This window comes from Stomoxys calcitrans, chromosome 5 (assembly GCF_963082655.1).
Source record: "Stomoxys calcitrans chromosome 5, idStoCalc2.1, whole genome shotgun sequence".
Classification (NCBI taxonomy): domain Eukaryota; kingdom Metazoa; phylum Arthropoda; class Insecta; order Diptera; family Muscidae; genus Stomoxys; species Stomoxys calcitrans.
In genome coordinates this window covers 22,782,360-22,806,875 of record NC_081556.1, presented here as the reverse complement: position 1 = coordinate 22,806,875, position 24,516 = coordinate 22,782,360, and the positions used below count along the sequence as shown (strand labels likewise).

Here is a 24,516-nt window from a genome sequence, read left to right as displayed (position 1 = left end):
CCACACTGATCGGACCTCAATGTTCCGGCCTATGTGGTGCTCAAAGCTAACAGGAACTCAGGATGGAACGAGCGAATATGAGGTCACGTCAGGAACGGCGCAAGGATCCATACTTGGACCGGACCTTTGAAATGCCGGTTAGGGCCTCAATGTCCTGGCCTGTGTGGTGGTCACAGCTAACAGGAACTCACGATCTCAGGATGAAACGAGTGAATATGAGGTCACATCAGTAGCGCTGCAAGGATCCGTACTTGGACCGAACTTTTGGAATGCCAGTTATGATGAAAAACTTCGAAAAGACACGACAGACGGAACCTTTCTATGCTGACGACATCGCTGCAGTCATTACGGCAAGAGACACGGAAGGTGCAGAGCGCAAACTACGATGGATAATGCTAAGGGCAAAAGACTGGCTGGACTCCGACGGCTTGCAACATGCCATTCAGAAGACGGATCTTTGGAATGCCAGTTAGGACCTTAATGCCCCGGCCTGTGTGGTGCTCACAGCTAACAGTACTCACGATCTCAGGATGAAACGAGTGAGTGAATGAGGTCACATCAGGAGCGGCGCAAGGATCCATACTTGGACCGGATCTTTGTAATGCCAGTTATGATGAAAAACTTCGAAAAGACATGCCAGATGGAACCTTTCTAGTAGGATATGCTGATGACATCGCTGCAATCATCACGGCAAGAGACATGGAAGGTGCAGAGCGCAAACTACGACGGGTGATGCTAAGGGCAAAAGACTGGCTGGACTCCGACGGCTTGCAACATGCCATTCAGAAGACGGATCTTTGGAATGCCAGTTAGGACCACAATGCCCCGGCCTGTGTGGTGCTCACAGCTAACAGTACTCACGATCTCAGGATGGAACGAGTGAGTGAATGAGGTCACATCGGGAACGGCGCAAGGATCCATACTTGGCCTGGACCTTTGGAATGCCAGTTATGATGAAAAACTTCGAACAGAAATGCCAGATGGAACCTTTCTAGTAGGATTGCTGATGACATCGCTGCAGTCATCACGGCGAGAGACACGGAAGGTGCAGAGCGCAAACTACGACGGGAGATGCTAAGGGCAAAAGACTGGCAGGACTCCGACGGCTTGCAACTTGGCAAACATAGGTGGGCCTCTTCCGAGCAGTCGCAGACTCTTAATGGAGACATGCAAAAGCATTCTCCTCTATGGGAGTGATATATGGAGCCTGATACTGCAAACAGCATGATGAGCGAAATCCCCGCTGTCGGTACAGAGGATGACGGCTCTTAGGATCATATCATCCTACCGGACCGTGACGTAGCCCGCGACCCTTTTAATAGATGGGATGGTTCCGATAGACCTACAGGCCATGGAGCGAGCCAGGCTCTGAACCGCGAAGTGCAACACCCGGAAAGGACAGGGTGAAATTCAAATGCATCATATACGAATTATACGAGAGGAGACTATCGAGAGATGGCAACAAAGGTAAACAAATGAGAATCGGGCCAGGTGGACGCGACGACTAACACCCGATGTACGGACGTGGAGAGATAGGGCGTCGTGGAGAGAGTCGGGCCAGGTGGACGCGACGACTAACACCCGATGTACGGACGTGGAGAGATAGGACGTCGTGGAGAGATAAGACGTCGTGGAGAGATAGGACGTCGTGGAGAGATAGGACGTCGTGGAGAGATAGGACGTCGTGGAGAGATAGGACTTCGTGGAGAGATAGGACTTCGTGGAGAGATAGGACGTCGTGGAGAGATAGGACTTCGTGAAGAGATAGGACGTCGTGGAGAGATAGGACGTCGTGGAGAGATAGGACGTCGTGGAGAGATAGGACGTCAACTGTTAAGACACACAGCTGTTGACAGGCACTGGTTACTTCCGGAAATACCTGCATAGAAAAGAATAGATTACTTGCTACTCTAACAGGTGCATTTGTGAGAAACTAGAAGTTGCAGACGATGCGGAACACACATTTTTCCACTGCGAGCGATTTGGGTGAAAGACGAAGGGAATTGGAAACACCGATTGGTGACTTTTCGCCTAAGACAATAGTCCAGAGGAAGCTGGAAGACGAGAGGAAGTGGAAGGCGGTAATGAAATACACCGAACATGTACAGCGCAGGAAGAAGATGGACCTGTTCATCTTTGTAGGGAATATTTCAAAAAGTGCCGAACTTGGCATTTAAAATCAATTGGGCAACTATGTATGGTATGCTTAAAAATATACAGTCAAGTTAAAACCTAGTTGATTGTGGATTTTCTTCCAGATAAATATCCGTAAGATAAACTTTTTATGATTTAAGAATTATTAAAATATATTAAATTGGCGCACGCCGCATCATTACCATTATCAGCTGTGATTTCCGCCATGCGGCAGAGGCGGAATATGAGGCTACTTAAGGGCTCATATAATTAATATAAAATATCCACACACTGTGTAGGATGTTGCTAGGTATTCGTGAAGGCATTTGGCTCTGGAACTTTGTGATCGATTGAAATGCAGTAAATTCTGTGTCCGAGAGAGACTTCTAAATGTTATGTGGCCTACAACGATACCACTCCTACCGCTCTACGCCATACTCCGCCGACAGCTCCCTGAGGATTCAGTCACTTGCCAAGTGTCCTCCTACACTGTGGAGAGCTACTTGTCCGTGTGGTGCCATACTATTACAGTCTCTTTTCTTCCTTCTTCGCATAGTTCCGCTTATGTTGATTCTCCAAAGAAAAATTCCAAGATGACTACCAAGAGTGGTACTGCATATTTTCCTTTTGTTTTGAGCATTAGTCAACTGCGTTGAATGCGTTGCTTGATAGCAATCGACTTGAGGGTCGGTCTGTCGCTTGGTTTGCTTCGAAGAGCACAAAAACAAGTGCAAGTTGTGGAATTTTCTTATTAAAAACCTTCGTTGAGATTCAATTTTCCCCCAGCGCACTGCGTCAGCCCTAGCATAGCTTACACTCTGCGATTTCTTTATGTTGCTGATTTTGTTTATGTTGCATATTAAAACGTGTATAATGCTGCACGCTTAATAAAAATCATATTAGCAAGCTACAAAACGAGTCTCACCAACCCCCGACCCAAAAATGTATCATCAGTGTTGAGGATGGCATTGCAATGGCACTAGCATCACTCGTCGCAGGACATTGCTTCAGTACTTTGGCATTGTCTTTAGTGAAAGAATGCGTTGTACAAGTATCCTTTTAGTTTTCTTCTTCTTCTTTTTTTTGTATTAACTATAGATAATAAAACAATTTATCATTTATTGTCTAAGAATTTGTGGATATTGGTTATGCCACAAGGCAAAGTGGGGGGTGGTCTACTTTTGAAGGATGATAATCTCTTCATTGAGTGTAATAATCTTGGGTAAAGTGTTAAACTTAAAGGACATTGTGGAGGACTTTTATTAAGAGAATAAATAGCTAAGCAAATCTGAATATGTTGGAGATTCTTTAAATATTGCAAAACAGAATAAAGTAAGGTAAGGAAAGCCAAAGTCGGGCGGAGCCGATAATACCTTACACCACCGAGTCTATTTACCACTATTAATAAGTAGAACCTATGTCAAAATATAGTCATACATTAATTTTGCATACCTATTAAGAGATCGAATCCTTGCAAGATTTTCTTACAAAAGGACCTCATTTGTGACCATTACAATTTGGGAGCCATATTTAAATCTAAACTGATTTCGTTGACATTTTGAATACATCCAGTGTGTCAAAATTAACACCTCAAGCTAAATTTTGTAAGAATACAACCAAATTTGAAATAAAGAATTTCGAACAAAATCCGTACATACTATACCAATGGAATAGGAAAAAAAATTCGTTCTAGTTCCTACCATTGTATCTTGCAAATCGCTAAAAAAAGTCCAACAACTTGCGAATGTTCAAATCCGCTAAATCAGACAAGCTCTCAAGGAAATAAGAACCTAAAGTGAAGCTCAATCTGACTGCCAGTGTGGGACACATACACAGCAGATGTTTTATAGACTCCTCTTCTTCGACGTCCTTGGACACCAAACTGAATGGTAAGGTGAGCTCACTCACTCACTGATGTCGGGCACTATGTAGACGGGACGTAAGCTCGAAATGGCGCCTGAATCCGAGGATAGTCCACTGGCTTTGCAGTACAACAGGTTCAGAGAACATGTTGTCTTTGCATAGGCGGAGAGATAAGGACCATGCTCACTAGGGCATTGGAGACTATTCTAGATAGTCGACCCATAGACATACAGATTGTGAGCTAGCCATTGCGGCTATGCGACTTAAGGCGATGGGACAATGGATTGAGGATGGGAGGGAACAGCTCATTCAATCGAGGTGTAATCGAGGCGACGATAGGAGACCTGGCAGGAAAGGAAGAGGATTCCCATCGGATACCAGAGACGACACTTAAGGTCGACTCCGAGGCACTGCTGCCAGCGGCACGGTTTTGGATTGACGGAACCCTGGTATTGCCATCTGGAAGATCATGCACAGCACAGATGGATCAATGCTATAGGACAGTGTGAGCCTGGGGGATTACATTGAGAACCCAGGGACTGAGATCTGTTTTAGACTGCCAGACCATAATACGGTCCTGCACATTCCACTAAGGAACAGTGGATCCGAAGGCCATGGATAATGCTAAAAATATGCAAATAAAAACTCAGTTTTTACTGGAATAGTTAGCAGAAACCAAATCGGGTAATTATTGACTCTTCTAGAGACTCAAGAAGGCAAAAAGGGATAACGATTTTATGCTGTCGATATTCAATGGGTTTTAAGAGGCCATGCCATATATACCTGCAAAAGAGCCATTGGCAAAAGTTGGAGGCTTAGACGCCGCCCCATGCTTTGGGTATATACTGCAGTTATCAGACCTATAGTGCTATATGGTGTTGTGGTCCGGTGGACGACGCTTTAAAAGTCCACCTACTGTTCAATACTTAACCGGATCCGAAGGATGGCTTGTTTGGATTATGCTAAGAATATACAAATAAAAACTCAGTTTTTTTCTAGAATAGTTAGCAGAAACCAAATCGGGTAAATATTGACTATTCTAGAGACTCAAGAAGTCAAATAGGGTATATACTGCAGCTGTCAGACCTATAATGCTATATGGTGTTGTGGTCTGGGGGACTGCGCTTCAAAAGTCCACCTTCCGCTGAATACTCACTCACTGCACATTGTGGCTGGAAAAATTGCTGCGACCACTGTCGTGAGGCTAAGGGAGCTTTCTATTTGGTCATGTGGCGGCTACGGACACTGTGTTACCCTTGAAACAATGTCCGATGTTACAAGCAGTGTGGATTGCAACGATTTTTGATAAAAAGTAGAAGTTATCTTCCTTCTTCTTTCCCCGTGGTAGCACAATGCACAAAAACCTAACCTAACCTAAGAGGCATAAGAGTACAAAATTTCAACTGCAAATGCAAATTTTGCCCATTAACATTCCACTATGGAACAGGGGCAACCTTCTCACATATCAATTAGTGCAGTCCGATTCAAATTTAAGCTCAATGATAAGGGGCCTCCTTTTAATAGCCGAGTTCGAACGATGAGCCGCAGTGCGACACCTCTTTGGAGAGAAGTTTTACATGGCATAGTACCTCACAAATGTCGCCAACATTAGGAGGGGAAAACCACCGGTAAAAAATTTTTCTTTTCTAATGGTCTCGCCAGGATTCAAACCTAGGCGTTCAGCGTCATAGGCTGACATGCTAATCTCTGCGCTACGGTGGCCTCGGTCACGAACAGTCTTGCAGTGTAAGAAGGAGATTAACGCCTTCTCTGAGGATGGCAAAATCCGCTTCGTTTGGGTGCCGGGCCATAACGGAGTAAGGGGTAATGAAAGGGCAGACGATTTGGCTGTGAAGGCAAGAGGACTGCCGTCAATAAGCAATGGTTAACCCGAAACCTTTCGGGTCGACGCAGTCCGAGTTAAGGGAGTGGGCGACGAATGCGCATGCAACATTCTGGAACAGCGAAACGGTCGGTAGGACGGCAAAATCCGCATCGTTTGGGTGCCGGGCCATAACGTAGTAAGGGAAAATGAAAGGGCAGACAATTTGGCGGTGAAGGACAGAGGATTGCCGTTTATAAACTTGGTTAACCCGAAACCTTTCGCGTCGATGCAGTTCGATTAAAGAGAGTGGGCGACGAATGCGCATGCAACATTGTGGAACAGCGAAACGGTCGGTAGGACGGCAAAATCCGCATCGTTTGGGTGCCGGGCCATAACGTAGTAAGCGAAAATGAAAGAACAGACGATTTGGCGGTGGAGGCCAGAGGATTGCCGTTTATAAACTTGGTTAACCCGAAACCTTTCGGGTCAACGCAGTTCGAATAAAGAGAGTGGGCGACGAATGCGCATGCAACATTGCGAAACAGCGAAACGGTCGGTAGGACGGCGAAAATCCTATGGGGGGAACCAGATCGTGAGTAGACGAGGACTACGAGCTCACTTATGTGAAATCGGTGCGGCAAGTGACAGTATGTGTAGGGCATACGGGGAAGATGATGAGACGTTGAAGCATTTCCTTTGTCTTTGGCTTTTAGTCTAACAGATACCGGTACTTAGGTGGAGACACAATACCATACTTGAACCATCTTAGGGTAGTAGTATTGAAAACAATTAAGGATTTTGTAAGTAGCATGGAATTTCTAACATAATTTTTATACCCTGCACCACCACTGCGGTACAGGGTATTATAGATTGGTGCATTTGTTTGCAACGCTAAGAAGGAGAAGAGCTAGACCCATTAATAAGTATACCGATCGACTCAGAATCACTTTCTGATTCGATTTAGCCATGTCCGTTTGTGAGTCCATGTATTCTTGTAATTTAAGTGCATGTCGTATTTGTTGTCCGATTGTCACGAAATTTTGCACATATCACTTTTTTGGCCCAAGGACAAACGGTATTGATTTTGAAAAAAATCGGTTCAGATTTAGATATAGCTCCCATATATATATTTCATACGATATGGCTTTTTAAGGCTGTAGAAGCCACAGTTTTAGTCCGATCTTTACAAAATTTGGCATTGGGTATTTTATTTGAGGTCTCCATATGTGTGCAAAATTTCATAAAAATCGGTTCAGATTTAGATATAGCTCCCATATATATCTTTCATCCGACATGGACTTTTATGGCTGTAGAAGCCACAGTTTTAGTCCGATCTTTACAAAATTTGGCATTGGGTATTTTATTTGAGGTCTCCATATGTGTGCAAAATTTCATAAAAATCGGTTCAGATTTAGATATACCTCCCATATATATGTATCGCCTGATTTGCACTTAAATGGCCGTAGTAGCTACAATTTTCAACCGATCTGCACAAAATTTGGCACGAACTGGTTTGTTACTGATCTTAATATAATGGGAAGATTTTGATAAAAATCGGTTCCGATTTCGATAAAGCTCCCATATATATCTTTCATCCGATTTGGCTTTTTAAGGCTGTAGAATCCACAATTTTCGCCCGATTTTGCATAAGACGTTTAAATTGACGTTCCAATACGTGCGCAAAATTTCATTAAAATCAGTCCTAATTTAGATATAGCTCCAATATGTATATTTCATCCTACATGGACTTTTATGGCAGTAAAAACCACAATTTTGGTCACAACTTAATGACACATACTGGCACGTCAATCTCTATTTGACGCCCCAGTATGTCTCATTAAAATTGGCACAGGTTTCGATATAACTCCCACATAAACTTTTATCCGACATGGCCTTTTAAAGATGTGGAAATCCAAATCTTTTGTCCTATGGAAGGAAAATCTTACAAGGTTCTAAATTGCTATGTCAATTTGTATCCAAATAAAGTCTGACAAGATTTCGAGATAAGTTCTACATATAAAAAGTACTACATGCACTAGGTGGTGTAGGGTATTATATAGTCGGCACCGCCCGACTTTTGCCTTTCCTTACTGGTTTTACTTGTTTTTTGTTACTGTTTTATGGAGTTTGACAGTTATAACAGAGAACTGTGAACAGAGTACCAGACCTAAAAGAAACATCTAAAAAAAACCCATATTTATACAAAAAAAATTTATGACATTTCCTAAAGTAATGCAAAGAAAAAAACTCTTGTCATTGCCTCTATGAAAACCTTTTTCTATGTCAATAAATGCTACCAAAAAATTTTCAGTGCCAATTACCCAAATTAAAATTAAACTTTTTAATTGAAATCTTAGACATTTGTGATAGTTTTGAATATTTTAACAACTGCAGGAAATTTAAATCAACAAGCAAAGCCAAATTATCTCATCCATAATGGAATTACGGTCCGAGAGTATTCGCCTTAATTTTAAATGATAGTATGAATGAAAGCAATTTTTGCATATTTCCTATAGCTGTTGGTTTTCCATATGCATATTATTGACTTGGCCATTTAAGGCATATAAGTTATGCATTGAAGTTTTTTCAATTTTTTTTTGTTTTTTTTTTTTTTTTTTTTTGATTTTTTTGTTGCTTTCATTTGCTGTTACTGCAATTTGAATTCATGTGGTTAAGTTTACTGCCACTTCAGTACTCCATCTTCATGGTTATTGTGTTTGTTTTTTTCCTCCATTCCATTTCAATGTTAATGTCAAGCGCCAAGCCAAAAGGAAACCACCATAAAAGCCATTTGAATTCAAATGCGTTTTAATTGAATTCAGCAAATCGCATATTAACAAAGGCCATGACAACCAACCAACCAAACGAATAACAAAATGTTTTGGCATTTTGTTTGCCTAGTTTGTTGCAATTGTTTGTCCGTCCGTCCATCCGCCCGTCTGTTTGTCCAAAGATGTGTGCATCGTTTGGCTAGCTCAATGATCAGTTGGCAAATGGCAATTATAAATTGTTAAGAAGCAGTTGTCTGCCAATTTTGGTTTTTGGTAATAATCCTCTAGGCAAGTTTTTCATAATTTCTTGTCATAGATTTGTGTAGTCTGTGTGTTCGCCTTTGAGCCTCGATGGCTACTGAATTTTTACAACTCCCATACTTGCAGTTTGCAGGCTTTTTCTCCTGCCAACTGATAGTTTGAGGTTAAGATTATCATAATTTTTTGGTTAAAATAATTTTTTTTTTGTTCAACTTTTTTGTCTTTGCTTCCACCAAACAATACCCGGCATCATGGCAAGAGAATAGATTTGAATTTGAATTTCGAAAAAATGATTCAAAAAAAAAATATTATGATGAGTCTCTTTACAGAATTTGTATTCCTTGGTTGGCTGACCAGTGGCTTGTTTCTTGGCCATCACTTAATGGGAATGAGGTTAAAACAGAAAGTTCTATCAACGACCAAGAGTATGGCCATGTTGGTCCAATTCAAATGTTACCTTGGACAAAACGATTTGCCAGAAAAATGCTCCCACATGGGACAGACAAAGTTCTAAATGCCTAGGATACTTTTCCCCCCAAGCTATTGAATTAATTATGAAGCACAGCTTGTTTGCCATAAAGTTTGTCAATGTCCTTAAAAGTCTGGCTATCTAATATTTCGGTCACAGATGGTTTTTAATATGGGTCAGTGGGTTGACATATTTTTCTGATTTCATACAATTTGAGAGAATTTGGTGATCGGTAACTGTTAACAGGCTCGAACCCTCTGGGTATGACTATTAAAAGCGTATTTGTTTAAAACTTTTATTTAAAGAGATAAACATTCAGTTCTTGGAGGTAGCCCTCCATGGCAAAAAATTTAAAGCAAACAAGTAAAGACATGCCAATTTCGGCCGGGCCGAATCTTTGGTATCCTTCATCATGGATTATGCAAATAAAAACTCAGTTTTTACTTGAATAGTTAGCAGTAACAGAAATCGGGTAATTATTGACTCTTCTAGAGACCCAAGAAGTCAAATGAGGATAACGATTTTTATGCGGGTTTTAAGAGGCCATGCCCTATATACCTGCAAAAGAGCCATTATCAAAAGTTGGAGGCTTACACGGCGCCCCATGCATTGGGTATATACTGCAGTTGTCAGACCTATAATGCTATATGGTGTTGTGGTCCGGTGGACAACGCTTTAAAAGTCCACCTACTGTTCAATACTTAACCGTATCCGAAGGATGGCTTGTTTGGATTATGCTAAAAATATAGAAATAAAAACTCAGTTTTTTTCTGGAATAGTTAGCAGAAACCAAATCGGGTAATTATTGACTCTTCTAGAGACCCAAGAAGTCAAAGGGGGATAACGATTTTTATACGGGCGATATTCAATGGGTTTTAAGAGGACATGCCCTATACACCTGCAAATGGGCCATTGGCAAAAGTTGGAAGCTTAGACCGAGCAGCATGCATAGGGTATATACTGCAGTTATCAGACCCATAATGCTATATGGTGTTGTGGTCTGGTGAACGGCGATTCAAAAGTTCACCTACTGTTCAATACTTAACCGGATCCGAAGGATGGCTTGTTTGGATTATGCTAAAAATATGCAAATAAAAACTCAGTTTTTACTGGAATAGTTAGCAGAAACCAAATCGGGTAATTATTGACTCTTCTAGAGACTCAAGAAGTCAAATAGGGTATATACTGCAGTTGTCAGACCTATAATGCTATATGGTGTTGTGGTCTGGTGGACTGCGCTTCAAAAGTCCACCTTCCGTTCAATACTCATCGGGATCCAAAGAATGGCTTGTTAGTGCATCACAGCCCGGATGCGGAGGACGAAAACATCGGATGCATGCTACATCTAATGTCTCTGCACATTGTGGCTGGAAAAATTTTTGCGACCACTGCCGTGAGGCTAAGGGAGCTTTCTATTTGGTCATGTGGCGGCTACGGACACAGTGTTACCCTTGAAACAATGTCCGATTTTTGATAAAAAGTAGAAGGAATCTTCCTTCTTCCTTCCCCGTGGTAGCACAATGCACAAAAACGTCTAAGTGAGTCTGAGGGCAGACTGCCACTTAAACCTAACCTAACCTAAGAGGCATGAGAGTACAAAATTTCAACTGCAAATGCAAATTTTGCCCATGAACATTCCACTAAGGAACAGGGGCAAACTTCTCACATATCAATGAGTGCAGTCCGATTCAAGTTTAAGCTCAATGATATGGGGCCTCCTTTCTATAGCCGAGTCCGAACGGCGAGCCGCAGTGCGACACCTCTTTGGAGAGAAGTTTTACATGGCATAGTACCTCACAAATGTCGCTAGCATTAGGAGGGGAAAACCACCGCTAAAAATTTTTTAATGATGGTCTCGCCAGGATTCGAACCCAGGCGTTCAGCGTCATAGGCGGACATGCTAACCTCTGCGCTACGGTGGCCTCCAGACAACTAACTAATTTCAACTAACTGGATACAAATTGGGGCTTATATAGTCTGAGGAACTCAAATCCTGGTATCGGTTTATATAGGGCCCATATCTAATTATGGCCCCATTTGGACAAAATTTTTTGTGGGTATTTGAAGCACTTCAAATTCCAAATAGCAGCCCTATCGTGTAAAAATTACAACATTTAGGGGCTCAAGAAATCAAATCGGGCGATCGGTTTATAGCGAAGCCTTTTCTTTTTTTTATGGATGATATAAAAGCACTCCACACTGCGACACTGGACATCGGAAGGTTCCAAATAAAGGGTGATTTTTTTGAGGTTAGGATTTTCATGCATTAGTATTTGACAGATCACGTGGGATTTCAGACATGGTGTCAAAGAGAAAGATGCTCAGTATGCTTTGACATTTCATCATGAATAGACTTACTAACGAGCAACGCTTGCAAATCATTGAATTTTATTACCAAAATCAGTGTTCGGTTCGAAATGTGTTCATTCACCGTAACGTTGCGTCCAACAGCATCTTTGAAAAAATATGGTCCAATGATTCCACCAGCGTACAAACCACACCAAACAGTGCATTTTTCGGGATGCATGGGCAGTTCTTGAACGGCTTCTGGTTGCTCTTCACTCCAAATGCGGCAATTTTGCTTATTTACGTAGCCATTCAACCAGAAATGAGCCTCATCGCTGAACAAAATTTGTCAAAATTTTAACACATTTCGAACCGAACACTGATTTTGGTAATAAAATTCAATGATTTGCAAGCGTTGCTCGTTAGTAAGTCTATTCATGATGAAATGTCAAAGCATACTGAGCATCTTTCTCTTTGACACCATGTCTGAAATCCCACGTGATCTGTCAAATACTAATGCATGAAAATCCTAACCTCAAAAAAATCACCCTTTATAATTTAATTGTGGTCCAAACAGGACCATATCTTGATATCGCTCTAATAGCAGAGCAAATCTTTTCTTATATCCTTTTTTTTGCCTAAGAAGAGAGAGCACATTTCACTTTTTCGACCCAAGGACAAACTCTATTGATTTTGAAAAATAACGGTTCAGATTTAGATATAGCTTCCATATATATCTTTCATCCGATATGTCTTTTTAAGGCTGTAGAAGTCACAATTTTGTCCGATCTTTACAAAATTTGGCATTGGGTATTTTATTTGAGGTCTCCATATGTGTGCAAAATTTCATAAAAATCGGTTCAGATTTATATATAGCTGCCATATATATCTTTCTTCCGACATGGACTTTTATGGCTGTAGAAGCCACAGTTTTATTCCGATCTTTACAAAATTTGGCATTGGGTATTTTATTTGAGGTCTCCATATGTGTGCAAAATTTCATAAAAATCGGTTCAGATTTAGATATACCTCCCATATATATGTATCGCCCGATTTGCACTTAAATAGCCGTAGTAGCTACAATTTTCAACCGATCTGCACAAAATTTGGCACGGACTGGTTTGTTTCTGATCTTAATAAAGGGTGATTTTTTTGAGGTTAGGATTTTCATGCATTAGTATTTGACAGATCACGTGGGATTTCAGACATGGTGTCAAAGAGAAAGATGCTCAGTATGCTTTGACATTTCATCATGAATAGACTTACTAACGAGCAACGCTTGCAAATCATTGAATTTTATTACCAAAATCAGTGTTCGGTTCGAAATGTGTTCATTCACCGTAACGTTGCGTCCAACAGCATCTTTGAAAAAATACGGTCCAATGATTCCACCAGCGTACAAACCACACCAAACAGTGCATTTTTCGGGATGCATGGGCAGTTCTTGAACGGCTTCTGGTTGCTCTTCACTCCAAATGCGGCAATTTTGCTTATTTACGTAGCCATTCAACCAGAAATGAGCCTCATCGCTGAACAAAATTTGTCAAAATTTGAACACATTTCGAACCGAACACTGATTTTGGTAATAAAATTCAATGATTTGCAAGCGTTGCTCGTTAGTAAGTCTATTCATGATGAAATGTCAAAGCATACTGAGCATCTTTCTCTTTGACACCATGTCTGAAATCCCACGTGATCTGTCAAATACTAATGCATGAAAATCCTAACCTCAAAAAAATCACCCTTTACATATACATATAATTCTCGAGGACAGAATTTTCCTTAGCCTAGAGGCCTCATATGGGAGCTATATCAGGTTACGAACCGAATTGAACCATACGTAGCACATTTGTTGGAAGTCAAAATAAAAGACCTTGTGCAAAATTTCAATGAAATCAAATAATAATTGCGCCCTATAGAGGCTCATGAATTGATATCGGGAGAAAGGTTTATGTGGGAGCTATAACAGGTTAAAGAACGATTGGCAAAATTTGGGGTTTTAGACCGAGCGTCATGCATTGGGTATATACTGCAGTTGTCAGATCATAATGCTGTATGGTGTTGTGGTCTGGTGGACGGCGCTTCAAAAGTCCACCCACTGTTCAATACTCACCCGGATCCGAAGGATGGCTTGTTTGTACATCACAGCCGCACTGAGGACGACACCATCTGAATTTAATGCCACATCTAATGCTTTTGGCCATTGTGACTAGACAAATTGCTGCGAACACTGGCACTTGATACAATATCCGATGTTCCAGGCAGTGTGGATTACACCCTACCTGAGACTCTTTTTGATAAAAAGTACTGTACCACTATATCTGATAGAACCGATTGGAATTACGATATCCCTGGTAATAGAAGCTGCATAGACTTCTATATGGATGGTTCCAAACTAGACGACCAGGTGGGCCTTGGGGTGTACTCTTAAGATCTAGAACTGGTCCTATGGAAAAAGCTATCCGACCACTGCGGTGTCTATCAAGCGGAGATCCTTGCGATGAATGAGGTGGTGAAATGGTTGTGATATAATGTCATAATGACAATTGGAGGCCACCGTAGCGCAAAGGTTAGCATGGCCGCCTATGAAGCTGAACGCCTGGGTTCGAATCCTGGCGAGACCATCAGAAAAAATTTTCAGCGATGGTTTTCCCCTCCTAATGCTGGCAACATTTGTGAGGTACTATGCCATGTAAAACTTCTCTCCAAAAAGGTGTCGCACTGCGGCACGCCGTTCGGACTCGGCTATAAAAAGGAGGCCCCTTATCATTGAGCTTAAACTTGAATCGGACTGCACTCATTGTTATGTGAGAAGTTTGCCCCTGTTCCTTAGTGGTGTGTTCATGGGCAAAATTTGCAAATTTGCAATGACAATTGGCATAAATATCTTCTCAGACAGCCAGGCATTTGAATTAAAATTTTCGAAACTGGTATCATTAGTACTTTTATAGACATCACTGATGTCTGATTGTTTTTAAATGTTGTAGCAAATCTTTTAAAAAAATTCATAAAATTTTGTTTTTTAAAGATGGGCTCTGCTAAACTTTATTTCCACTTAAATCAAAATTCCAACCTATATAAGTTGATATTTTGGGGATAATAATAATTCAACAACAATTTTCTATTATTGAAAAAATTTAGAAAATTCCCCTACAATAACTTTTGAAAAATATTTGCCATGACATTTTTATCTGAAGCAATTTGTGCTGAACGTCAATTACAAAATCTTTTTGCTTAGATATCTTTTCCTGAATTCTTAAATTTTTTTATGGCACGAGCACTTCTTAAACCAAACTTGACTATGATCCCATTTAGGATGTAACATCAATAGTAAGAACATAAAATTAACATGAGCAACTTGAAACCCCAACATTGTACACAGTACTCACACCAAGTCTATGTGTGACTCTAGGAACACCAAAAAGCATTTCACCGATGATACGACGCTGGAACGCTAGTGACTCTTAAAAGGAAAACAATGCGGAAAAAGGCACTAAATTAAAGAACATTAAACTCTTCTTTTGCCATGGCTCTTCTTGTGTAGCAAGCAACAATTAACACTACTACAACTCATTTACATAAGCAATGAAAGACTTTCGAGGATTAGAACAAGGAACAAATATGCAAGAGGAGTTTTGGAGGAGACCATAAAAGACCATCATACACTGGATGGTGTGTATGTATCTACCTACATACAACATAGGAAAACTGAAAGGAAAATGTAGCAGCAAGACGATGATAACTGAGCCATGTTTCAGGCTAACGATTTTACAACTACGACTACTGTAATTAGGAATGACTCTATCAGCCAAAAATAGAAGATAGGAGAGTAGCTACCAAAACAGCAACCAGGGTTAGATAAGTTGACAGTCTGACTGGCCGGGCCACCAGCAACAACCATCATGGTTACTAAAAGGCTAGGCTAGGAAAGACAACGAACCAAAAAAAAAATTAAAACACAAAACGAAAAACCCAACACATTTGAAAAAAATATAAAAGACAACCAAATAATTAACATTGGAATTTTTGCGTACATTTAACGCCTTTTGCAAAGTTAAGCCAAGTTGTGCGATTCGTTCCGTAGTTCCGTACCGTGGTGCATGTTTCCTCTGTACTGCTTAAAATGTGTGTGATTTTCAAGACTGCAGGAACAACTGCATATTTGTTACGGCGACATGGTACAATTTTAATTTGTGGCTCTTGTTTTCTACAAAGAAAGAGAGTAACCGTAACACGTAACACGGAGCATAAGAGAATAAAATAAAATTTTATATGTGTTTGTTCGCTCATAACCGGCCGGTTTTTCATGTGGTTTTCATTGTATGGTCATACACACACTCACATACACCAGCATGCAACCTCAAACACGTAGTACATGTAGGCATGCATACGCCAAAAAACGTGCATTAAATGCATAATGCCACACAGTAATAGTACATCAAACTTACACAACTCTCATACTTTCGTTGACACTCTCTCTCTCCCACTCTCTCTCTCTCTTTCCCATAGCCTCCAGAGTAGAACAAATGCATTTGCTTTATGCAAAATAAAAGAAAATCTTTAAACACCAAGAGATGCAGAGACAAAAAGAGCATATTTAGCATAGTGACACACATGTTCAATTTGTGCATCGTGCCTACTACACACAAACGAATGTTGTTTTTGTTTTTCCGTGGGTTTTGTTTTTCTCTTGTACATGTACAGCAGACATTTGTTGCATGTACTGTTAACAAAATCATTTCCCCTAATTTTGATGCTCATTTAGTGACCTGTTATTGTATTTGTTGTAAAATACATGCATTTTAATATGTTAAAAGAGAATATGGAGAGAGAGAGAGAGAGAAACTTGTAGTCGTGTATATGGAGCTGTGTGTTATTCTTTATCAGCGTTGCCGTTTTGATAATATGTAGCTGGATTGTTGGATGCATTTAATTTGGGAAATAAATGCATTTGACTTTAATGAAATGACAGTGTATGTATTTTTAGAACCCTTTTTTAAAAGGAATGAGTAGCTTTAGTACCGTATTCCAAAGGAATGGGTAGTTTTAGTGCCTTTTTACAAGGCAATGGGCATTTTAAGCAAGTTTTCACCAAAGACAGGGAAGTTTTAGAACACTTCTCCAAAGAATATGGAAGCTTTATTACACTTCTCCAAAGAATAGGGAAGTTTTAGTACACTTCTCCAAAGAAAGGTAAATTTGAATACCAGTTCCGAAAGAAAATGGTAATTTTAGTACCTTTTTTGACCCTATCCCAAGGGAATGTACAGCTTTTTTTTCGTACGGGAATCAGTTTTAGTTCCCTTACTCAAAGGAAATGCAGTTTTGGAGCCCTTCCCCAAGGTAATGTAGTTTTAGAATCATTTTCCTTAGCAAGAAAGAAATTGAGTAGCAATTATTAGTATCACCTCCCAAAGGGAATAGGTATTTTTATGGTAATTTCACAAAAGAGTAGGTTCTTTTACCCTATTTCCCAAAGGAAGTGTCGTTTCTATTTCATTTCCTAAAGAAAACGGTAGTTTTAGTACCCTTTTCCTAAGAAAAGAATAGTTTTAGTACCCTTTTCCCAAGGAGAGGGTAGTTGTAGTAACCTTTCCCCAAAGAGAAGGCAGTTTTAGCACCCTTTCCCAAAATAAAGGGTAGATATAGTACCCTTTGTCAAAGGAAAGGGCAGTTTTAGTATCATTTTCCAAAGGAAAGGGTAGATTTAGTACTTTTTTCCAAAGGAAAGGGTAGATTTAGTACCCTTTTCCAAAGGAAAGGGTATATATAGTACCCTTTTCCAAAGGAAAGGGTAGATTTAGTACCCTTTTCCAAAAAAAGGGGTAGATTGAAAACCTTTTTCCAAAGGAAAGGGTAGTTTTGATAACCTTTTTACCAAGAAAAGGGTAATTTTATTACCCTTTCCTCCAAGGAAATGATAGTTTGATACCCTTTCGCCAAGGAAATGATAATTTAGTACTATTTCCCCCAAGAATATAACAATTTAGTACACTTTTCTCATGCAAATGATAGTTTAGTACCCTTTTCCAATGGGTACCGTTTTCTCAAGGGAAGTTTTGTATCCCATTCCTTAACGAAATTATAGTTTTAGTACCCCTTTCTCTGAGTGCAACTATTTGTCTAGACATAAAATAAAAAATCCCCTCACTATGGAATTTCTTGAAAGTTGTTTGGGCCAAACTGTGTACAATTTTGTGTGGCAACACCCAACACATTCTTAGTCGTACACAACAAACCTTGTTATTAAAACCCCATCAACAGATATCTACCTACCTAGTATCTCGCCACCAAAACTCAATAACCATCACCACTACTATCAAACGTCATTATGGCCATGCTGCTGCTGGTCATTTACTGATTTCTCACAACAAATTCATCAAAAACAACAACAACAAGAGCATAGAAAACAAACATGAATGAGAACATTAACTACACTCTGGGAGTATTTCGTATGCATGTGCCAAGGCAGTGAGCTCAACTCATGGTGCACGGGAGTGTGTGTGTGTGCGTTTACGAATGCACGAGTGCATCTCTGTTCCATAGCATGGAGTAGTAGTAAGGCAGTCGTAAGAATGGGTTTGCTCTCTTCTTGTTTGTTTGACTGACTGCCAGTGAAAGAGTGGCTGTGGGTGTGGATGTGTAAGTGTTTGTGCTCTGTTCATGCTAAAGCAAACACCAACTATGAGCTATAATGCATTCGATGTTTGTTGTCTTTCAGTACGAGTACGAATAGTTGGACATCTTATGTGAGTGTGTTGGGAAATGTTAGTTTTATGATGAAGCAGTTGGACAAGCCACACATAAACATTGCCTCACACACACTCTGGCACAAAGAGCAGCAAGCAGCACAGAATTTTATTTTCAACGAGGCAATGGAGTCTCAACGCAACCGAATCATAATCAGTTTGAGTTGAAACGTTAAGCGGTAAACATGTTTTAGAAAAATAGCTCTTCCGTTACAAAAAATTTTTAACTATAACAAAAAAAAAAAAATCAGTTTTATTATTATAACTTCAAAACAAGAAGAAAAAGAGTTATATATAGAAAAAATAACTTAACGTCTCAAAATCTTAAAAAGAAGAGAAAACACGAATAATTACAACCAAATAAAGTGATATCGAAGTGCTTGCTACGTTTACGTCTGACCTTACACACATGGATTACGGGTTTACGGTTCTCATGACAAAGCAAGCGATCCTAATATTTCAAAAGAAAATTACAAACAAGTGACAATTTCATTCACAAAAAGCTAACAAAAGCAACACAAATAATGCTGCACAAATAAGAAAAAAACGAAAAAATAAATCTAGTTAAAATAGAAAGAGAAAAAAATTTTGTTCCTCAAAGCAAGAGCATAAAACCCAAACTGTTACAATGAAAGAATAAAAACATCCACATATTGTGCTTCATAAAAAGTGACAAAATTTGTTTTCATTTAACATCATAATTCGCCAAGGACTGCAAGTCCTCAAGAGCGCTTGCGCTTGAGCTCTGCCATCATCATTAATCCCAACTGCCGCCGAAAGGCCTTTATCGCCGCCAAGCAACACAACACATTTATCATCAACACAAAATGTCTTTGTACGCCTGCGCCACCATTTTGGCCTTTGTGGCCATAAGCAGCACCAGCCTCGTGAGCCCCGTCCGGGCACAATGCTCATGGGAGTTTGTGCGCACCACCATGGACATAAAATGTAACATACGTGCCATCGATGCTTCACAACAATTGGATTTACAAGTGGCCGAAACGGCAGCTCGCCTCGAGATAGCCTGCTCCAACGATGTGTTGTATGCCAGTGATTTGGCTGCCAACACCTTCGGTCGTTTGCAAAAGCTATCGGAGTTACAAATCGAATCGTGCAAAATGCAACGTCTATCGGAGAACACTTTCGATGGCTTGATGTCGCTAAAACGTTTAACGGTGCAGACCCACAATGCCGTTTGGGGTCCCGGCAAGACACTCGAGATTATGCCGCAAACATTTAACGGTCTCCGGGAATTGTCCGAATTGAGTTTGGGCGACAACAATATACGCCAGCTGCCCGAGGGTGTGTGGTGTTCCATGCAGAATCTCCAGGTTCTTAATTTGACCTCCAATCGCATAAGAGCCGCCGAGAGTCTGGGCTTCTCCGAGAAATTGTGTGCGCCCAATGGCAAGGGTGCCAGCGGTGGCGCTGAATTGCAAGTCTTGGATGTTTCGTATAACGAATTGCGTTCTTTACCCGATGTCTGGGGTGCCTCACGCCTGCGCCGTTTGCAACAATTGAATTTGCAACACAACAACATTTCATCTTTGGCCGCCAACTCCTTGGCTGGCTTGTCTTCGTTGCGTGTCCTCAATCTGTCCTTCAATCATTTGGAGTCACTGCCCGCCGACTCTTTTGCCGGCAACAAGGAGTTGCGAGAAATCCACTTGCAGGGCAACGAGTTGTATGATTTGCCCAAAGGCCTTTTCCATCGTCTCGAACAGTTGTTGGTCTTGGACTTGAGTGGCAACCAATTGACTTCGCACCATGTCGACAATAACACCTTTGCTGGCTTGATTCGCCTCATCGTTCTCAATTTGGCTAACAATGCGTTGACTCGCATTGGCTCGAAAACCTTTAAGGAATTGTATTTCCTGCAAATTCTTGATATGCGCAACAATTCCATTGGCCACATAGAAGATGGTGCCTTCCTGCCTTTGTACAACCTTCACACACTGAATTTAGCCGAAAACCGCCTCCACACCCTGGACAACAAAATCTTCAATGGACTGTATGTGCTCAACAAGTTGACGTTGAACAACAATTTGGTCAGCATTGTTGAGGCTCAGGCCTTCCGCAACTGCTCCGATTTGAAGGAGCTCGACCTAAGCTCCAACCAACTGGCCGAGGTTCCCGAAGCTGTGCAAGATCTGAGCATGCTGAAAACCTTGGATTTGGGAGAAAACCAAATTTCGGACTTCAAAAATGGCACCTTCCGCAATCTGAACCAGCTAACCGGTTTGCGTTTGATCGACAATCGCATTGGCAACATCACCGTGGGCATGTTCAGCGATTTGCCTCGTTTAAGTGTTTTAAATTTGGCCAAGAATCGCATACAATCCATTGAACGTGGCGCCTTTGACAAGAACACCGAGATTGAGGCCATACGCCTGGATAAGAACTTCCTCACCGACATCAATGGCATTTTTGCCACTTTGGCTTCGCTGCTGTGGCTGAATCTCTCGGAAAATCATTTGGTGTGGTTCGATTATGCTTTCATACCCTCGAATCTCAAGTGGCTGGATATTCATGGCAATTACATTGAGGCCTTGGGCAACTACTACAAATTGCAGGAGGAAATACGCGTAACCACTTTGGATGCCAGCCACAACCGCATTACCGAAATTGGTGCTATGGCCGTTCCCAACTCCATTGAGTTGCTTTTCATTAACAACAACATCATTGGCCAGGTCCAGCCCAACACCTTTGTGGACAAGACAAAATTGTCTCGCGTCGATTTGTATGCCAATGTCTTGTCGAAACTGGCCTTGAACTCGTTGCGCGTGGCTCCAGTGGCGGTTGATAAACCCGTTCCCGAATTCTACTTGGGCGGCAATCCCTTCGAGTGTGACTGCAGCATGGAGTGGCTGCAACGCATCAACAACATGACTACACGCCAACATCCTCGCATCATCGATTTGGCCAACATTGAATGTCTAATGCCGCACAGCCGCAACGCCCCCATCAGACCATTGACGTCATTGTCCAGCAGCGACTTTGTCTGCAAGTACAACTCCCACTGTCCGGCGACCTGCCACTGCTGCGATTTCGAACAATGCGACTGTGAAATGGTCTGTCCTGAGAATTGTACCTGTTTCCATGACGCTACCTGGTCCACCAACATTGTCGACTGTGGGAAACAAAATCGCATTAGCTTGCCCCTGCGTATACCGCTCGATGTGACCGACTTGTATTTGGATGGCAATAATCTGCCCGTAATCGATGCTCAGGTGTTTGCTGGCAAACGTAATCTACGTGCTCTCTACCTGAACTCCTCGAATGTGGTGACTATCCAAAATGCTTCGTTGAGCGAGCTCAGCATGTTGCGTTCCCTACACTTGGAGAACAATAAGTTGCAGGCATTGGATGGCAGCGAATTCAATCAATTGTCTTTGCTTAAGGAATTGTACTTGCACAACAACCTGCTCACCGCCATCTCCAACAGCACCTTTGCTCCGTTGGTCTCATTGAAGGTATTGCGTTTGGACAACAATCGTTTGACATCAATGCCCATTGCTCAGTTGGCCAATCTGCAATACCGCAACAGTCTGCAAGGCCTGACAATGGGTCGCAACTCCTGGTCTTGTCGCTGCCAGTTCCTGCAGACTTTGGCCCAATTTGTGGCCGACAATGCCATGGTCATACGTGACTCCCAGGACATCTACTGTGTGGACAATGGTGTTAAGCGAGAGCTAGAATTGTTCACCCAGCACGGTGTGGACTGCAGTGAATTGATGGAGAATGCCAGCAACATGGCTTCCCAGGATGTTTCCGGTGGCTATGTGCCATTGTTGGCCGCTGTCTTGGTTTTGATCTTTCTAATTGTTGTGCTGATCATTGTCTTCGTCTTCAGAGAGTCGGTGAGAATGTGGCTATTTGCCCACTATGGAGTGAGAGTATGTGAGCCTCGCTTTGAGGATGCTGGCAAATTGTATGATGCCATTATTCTACATTCCGAAAAGGACTATGAATTTGTGTGCCGCAACATTGCCACTGAACTGGAGCATGGCCGCCCACCCTTCCGTTTGTGTATACAGCAGCGTGATTTGCCTCCTCAAGCCAGCCAATTGCAAATTGTGGAGGCCGCCAGGGCTTCCAGGAAAATTATTTTGGTTTTGACACGCAATCTACTGGCCACCGAGTGGAATCGCTTGGAATTCCGCAATGCCTTCCACGAAGCATTGAGGGGATTGGCCCAAAAATTGGTCATCATCGAAGAGACCAATGTATCGGCCGAGGCTGAAGATGTTGCTGAATTGTCGCCATATTTGAAATCAGTGCCTTCCAATCGCCTGCTGACCTGCGATCGCTACTTCTGGGAGAAGTTGCGCTATGCCATACCCATTGAATTGTCACCACGCGGCAACAACTACACCCTGGATCACCATGAACGCTTCAAGCAGCCCGTTTCCCCCGGCGTACTCTTCAGACAGGCACCACCGCCGCCAGCCTACTATCAGGAGGATATGGAGGCCAATTATTCGTCGGCCACCACTGCCACACCCTCGCCACGACCCACCCGCCATGGCCAGCGCATTGTGGATGCCATGCCCATGCGTCCACCCAGTGAGCATATCTATCACAGCATTGAGTCCGAGTATGGCTATGAGCAGCATGAGGCTTTGTCCATGATTCCCAATGGCATGACCAGTAGTCGCCATCATCCTCACCATCAGCAGCATTTGGCTCCGCCTCCAAACGCTATTTTCCGCCAAAGTAACAACCCTCGTTTGTCAATGTCCGCTGGCAATGCGGCAGCAGCTCAACAGTGGAGACCCACCACTTTAATGCCACAGCCAATGCAGCAGCCAATGCAGCAGCAGCAACAACAACAATTCCAGCCTGCCACAGCGCCCATACATTTGCGCAGTGGTAGCAATTTAAGCCAATGCAGTACCAGCACACAATCAACCGCCGCTCTGGCGCAAACACCCCAGCCGCAAGCTTCCACTTCCGCGGCTGCGCAACAGCAACTACAGCAAGCAGCTGCCACAGGTGTGACTACAGCAACGACAGCCACCAGCAATAGCGAGGCCCCGGCAACGGCGACGAATAAAAACAACACAAATCAAGCCTTCTTAGTGTAAGGGAAACGCTGCGAAAAAGGGTAAGGGCCAGGGTAGCTAAGAAAACGCCAACAAACAAACGACTTCGCCAAAGCGAAGCAGCCATTTCTACAAACAAGCCGTCAGCCACTTCCCATCCGGGCGATGGGCAAGAATAATGAAGACGACTTACACACACACACACACACACACACGTAGAGGCCATGTTTCAAGATGGAGTATATCGCGCAGCGTAAGCTTTATGTAGTGCTGATGGATAATGATGATGATGGCGACGACGAAGAAACATCCTTCTTCTCATGTCGAGCACGACACACACATTCATGCATACTCAGCCATACACTCACACTCACACTACGCTACACTACACCACACTGTGCGGATAGCGATGGACCCCCATACAAACTTAACACAAAAGACTTTCCATAGGAATAGAATAGGTAAACTAGGCATTTAACCACTAATGAAGGATCGATGCAGCATGAAGCAGACGAGGTAGTTGAGGTAAAACACTCAAATCTAAAGAGAAAAAGAGTACCACTTTTTTCAAATTCAATGTGATATTAAATAATTATTTAACTAAAACAAAACAAAAATGAAAAAAAAAACACAAAAAACTAACTTTAACACAAAACAAACTCTAATGTATTATAAACGAATAGTTAATCTAAATTATATGTATCGATGACGACAGATAGATGTCAAGCGAAAGAAACATTCAAAGCCACTTAAATTATAATATTATCATTATAACGATGACTATTATTAATAATTTGTTAGGTCCTTATATAAATGAAAAATACATTTTAAGTAATTTAAAATCAAACACACACATACACACACACCATCACAAATTGTGTAAATAACTAAAGTAGTGGGCCAACAAACAAAAAAAAAAAAACAAAAACCCAAAACGAAAACGAATTTTTTTAGGGCATGGTTAGTGTCCTCTATTCCAGTTCATTTCCTTCAACTTGTAAATGTTTCAATTATCCTCAGTTTAGTTGTTTAAAATTTCACTGCCTTGTGTAAAAATTTAGACTTGTGTATATACATCATCTTACAAAAAAAAGAAAAACAGTTATTACCTAGT

The 24,516-nt window shown here is 41.6% G+C and overlaps 1 protein-coding gene across 1 annotated transcript; it reads left to right on the top strand.

The window, feature by feature from the left end:
• Positions 1 to 18,552: 18,552 nt before the first annotated feature.
• On the top strand, positions 18,553 to 24,202 carry LOC106083154 (toll-like receptor 7). Its single transcript, XM_013246012.2, has one exon. The coding sequence runs from the start codon at positions 19,185 to 19,187 to the stop codon at positions 23,442 to 23,444; it is 4,260 nt and encodes a 1,419-aa protein (XP_013101466.2). The 5' UTR covers positions 18,553 to 19,184; the 3' UTR covers positions 23,445 to 24,202.
• The last annotated feature ends 314 nt before the right edge of the window (positions 24,203 to 24,516 follow it).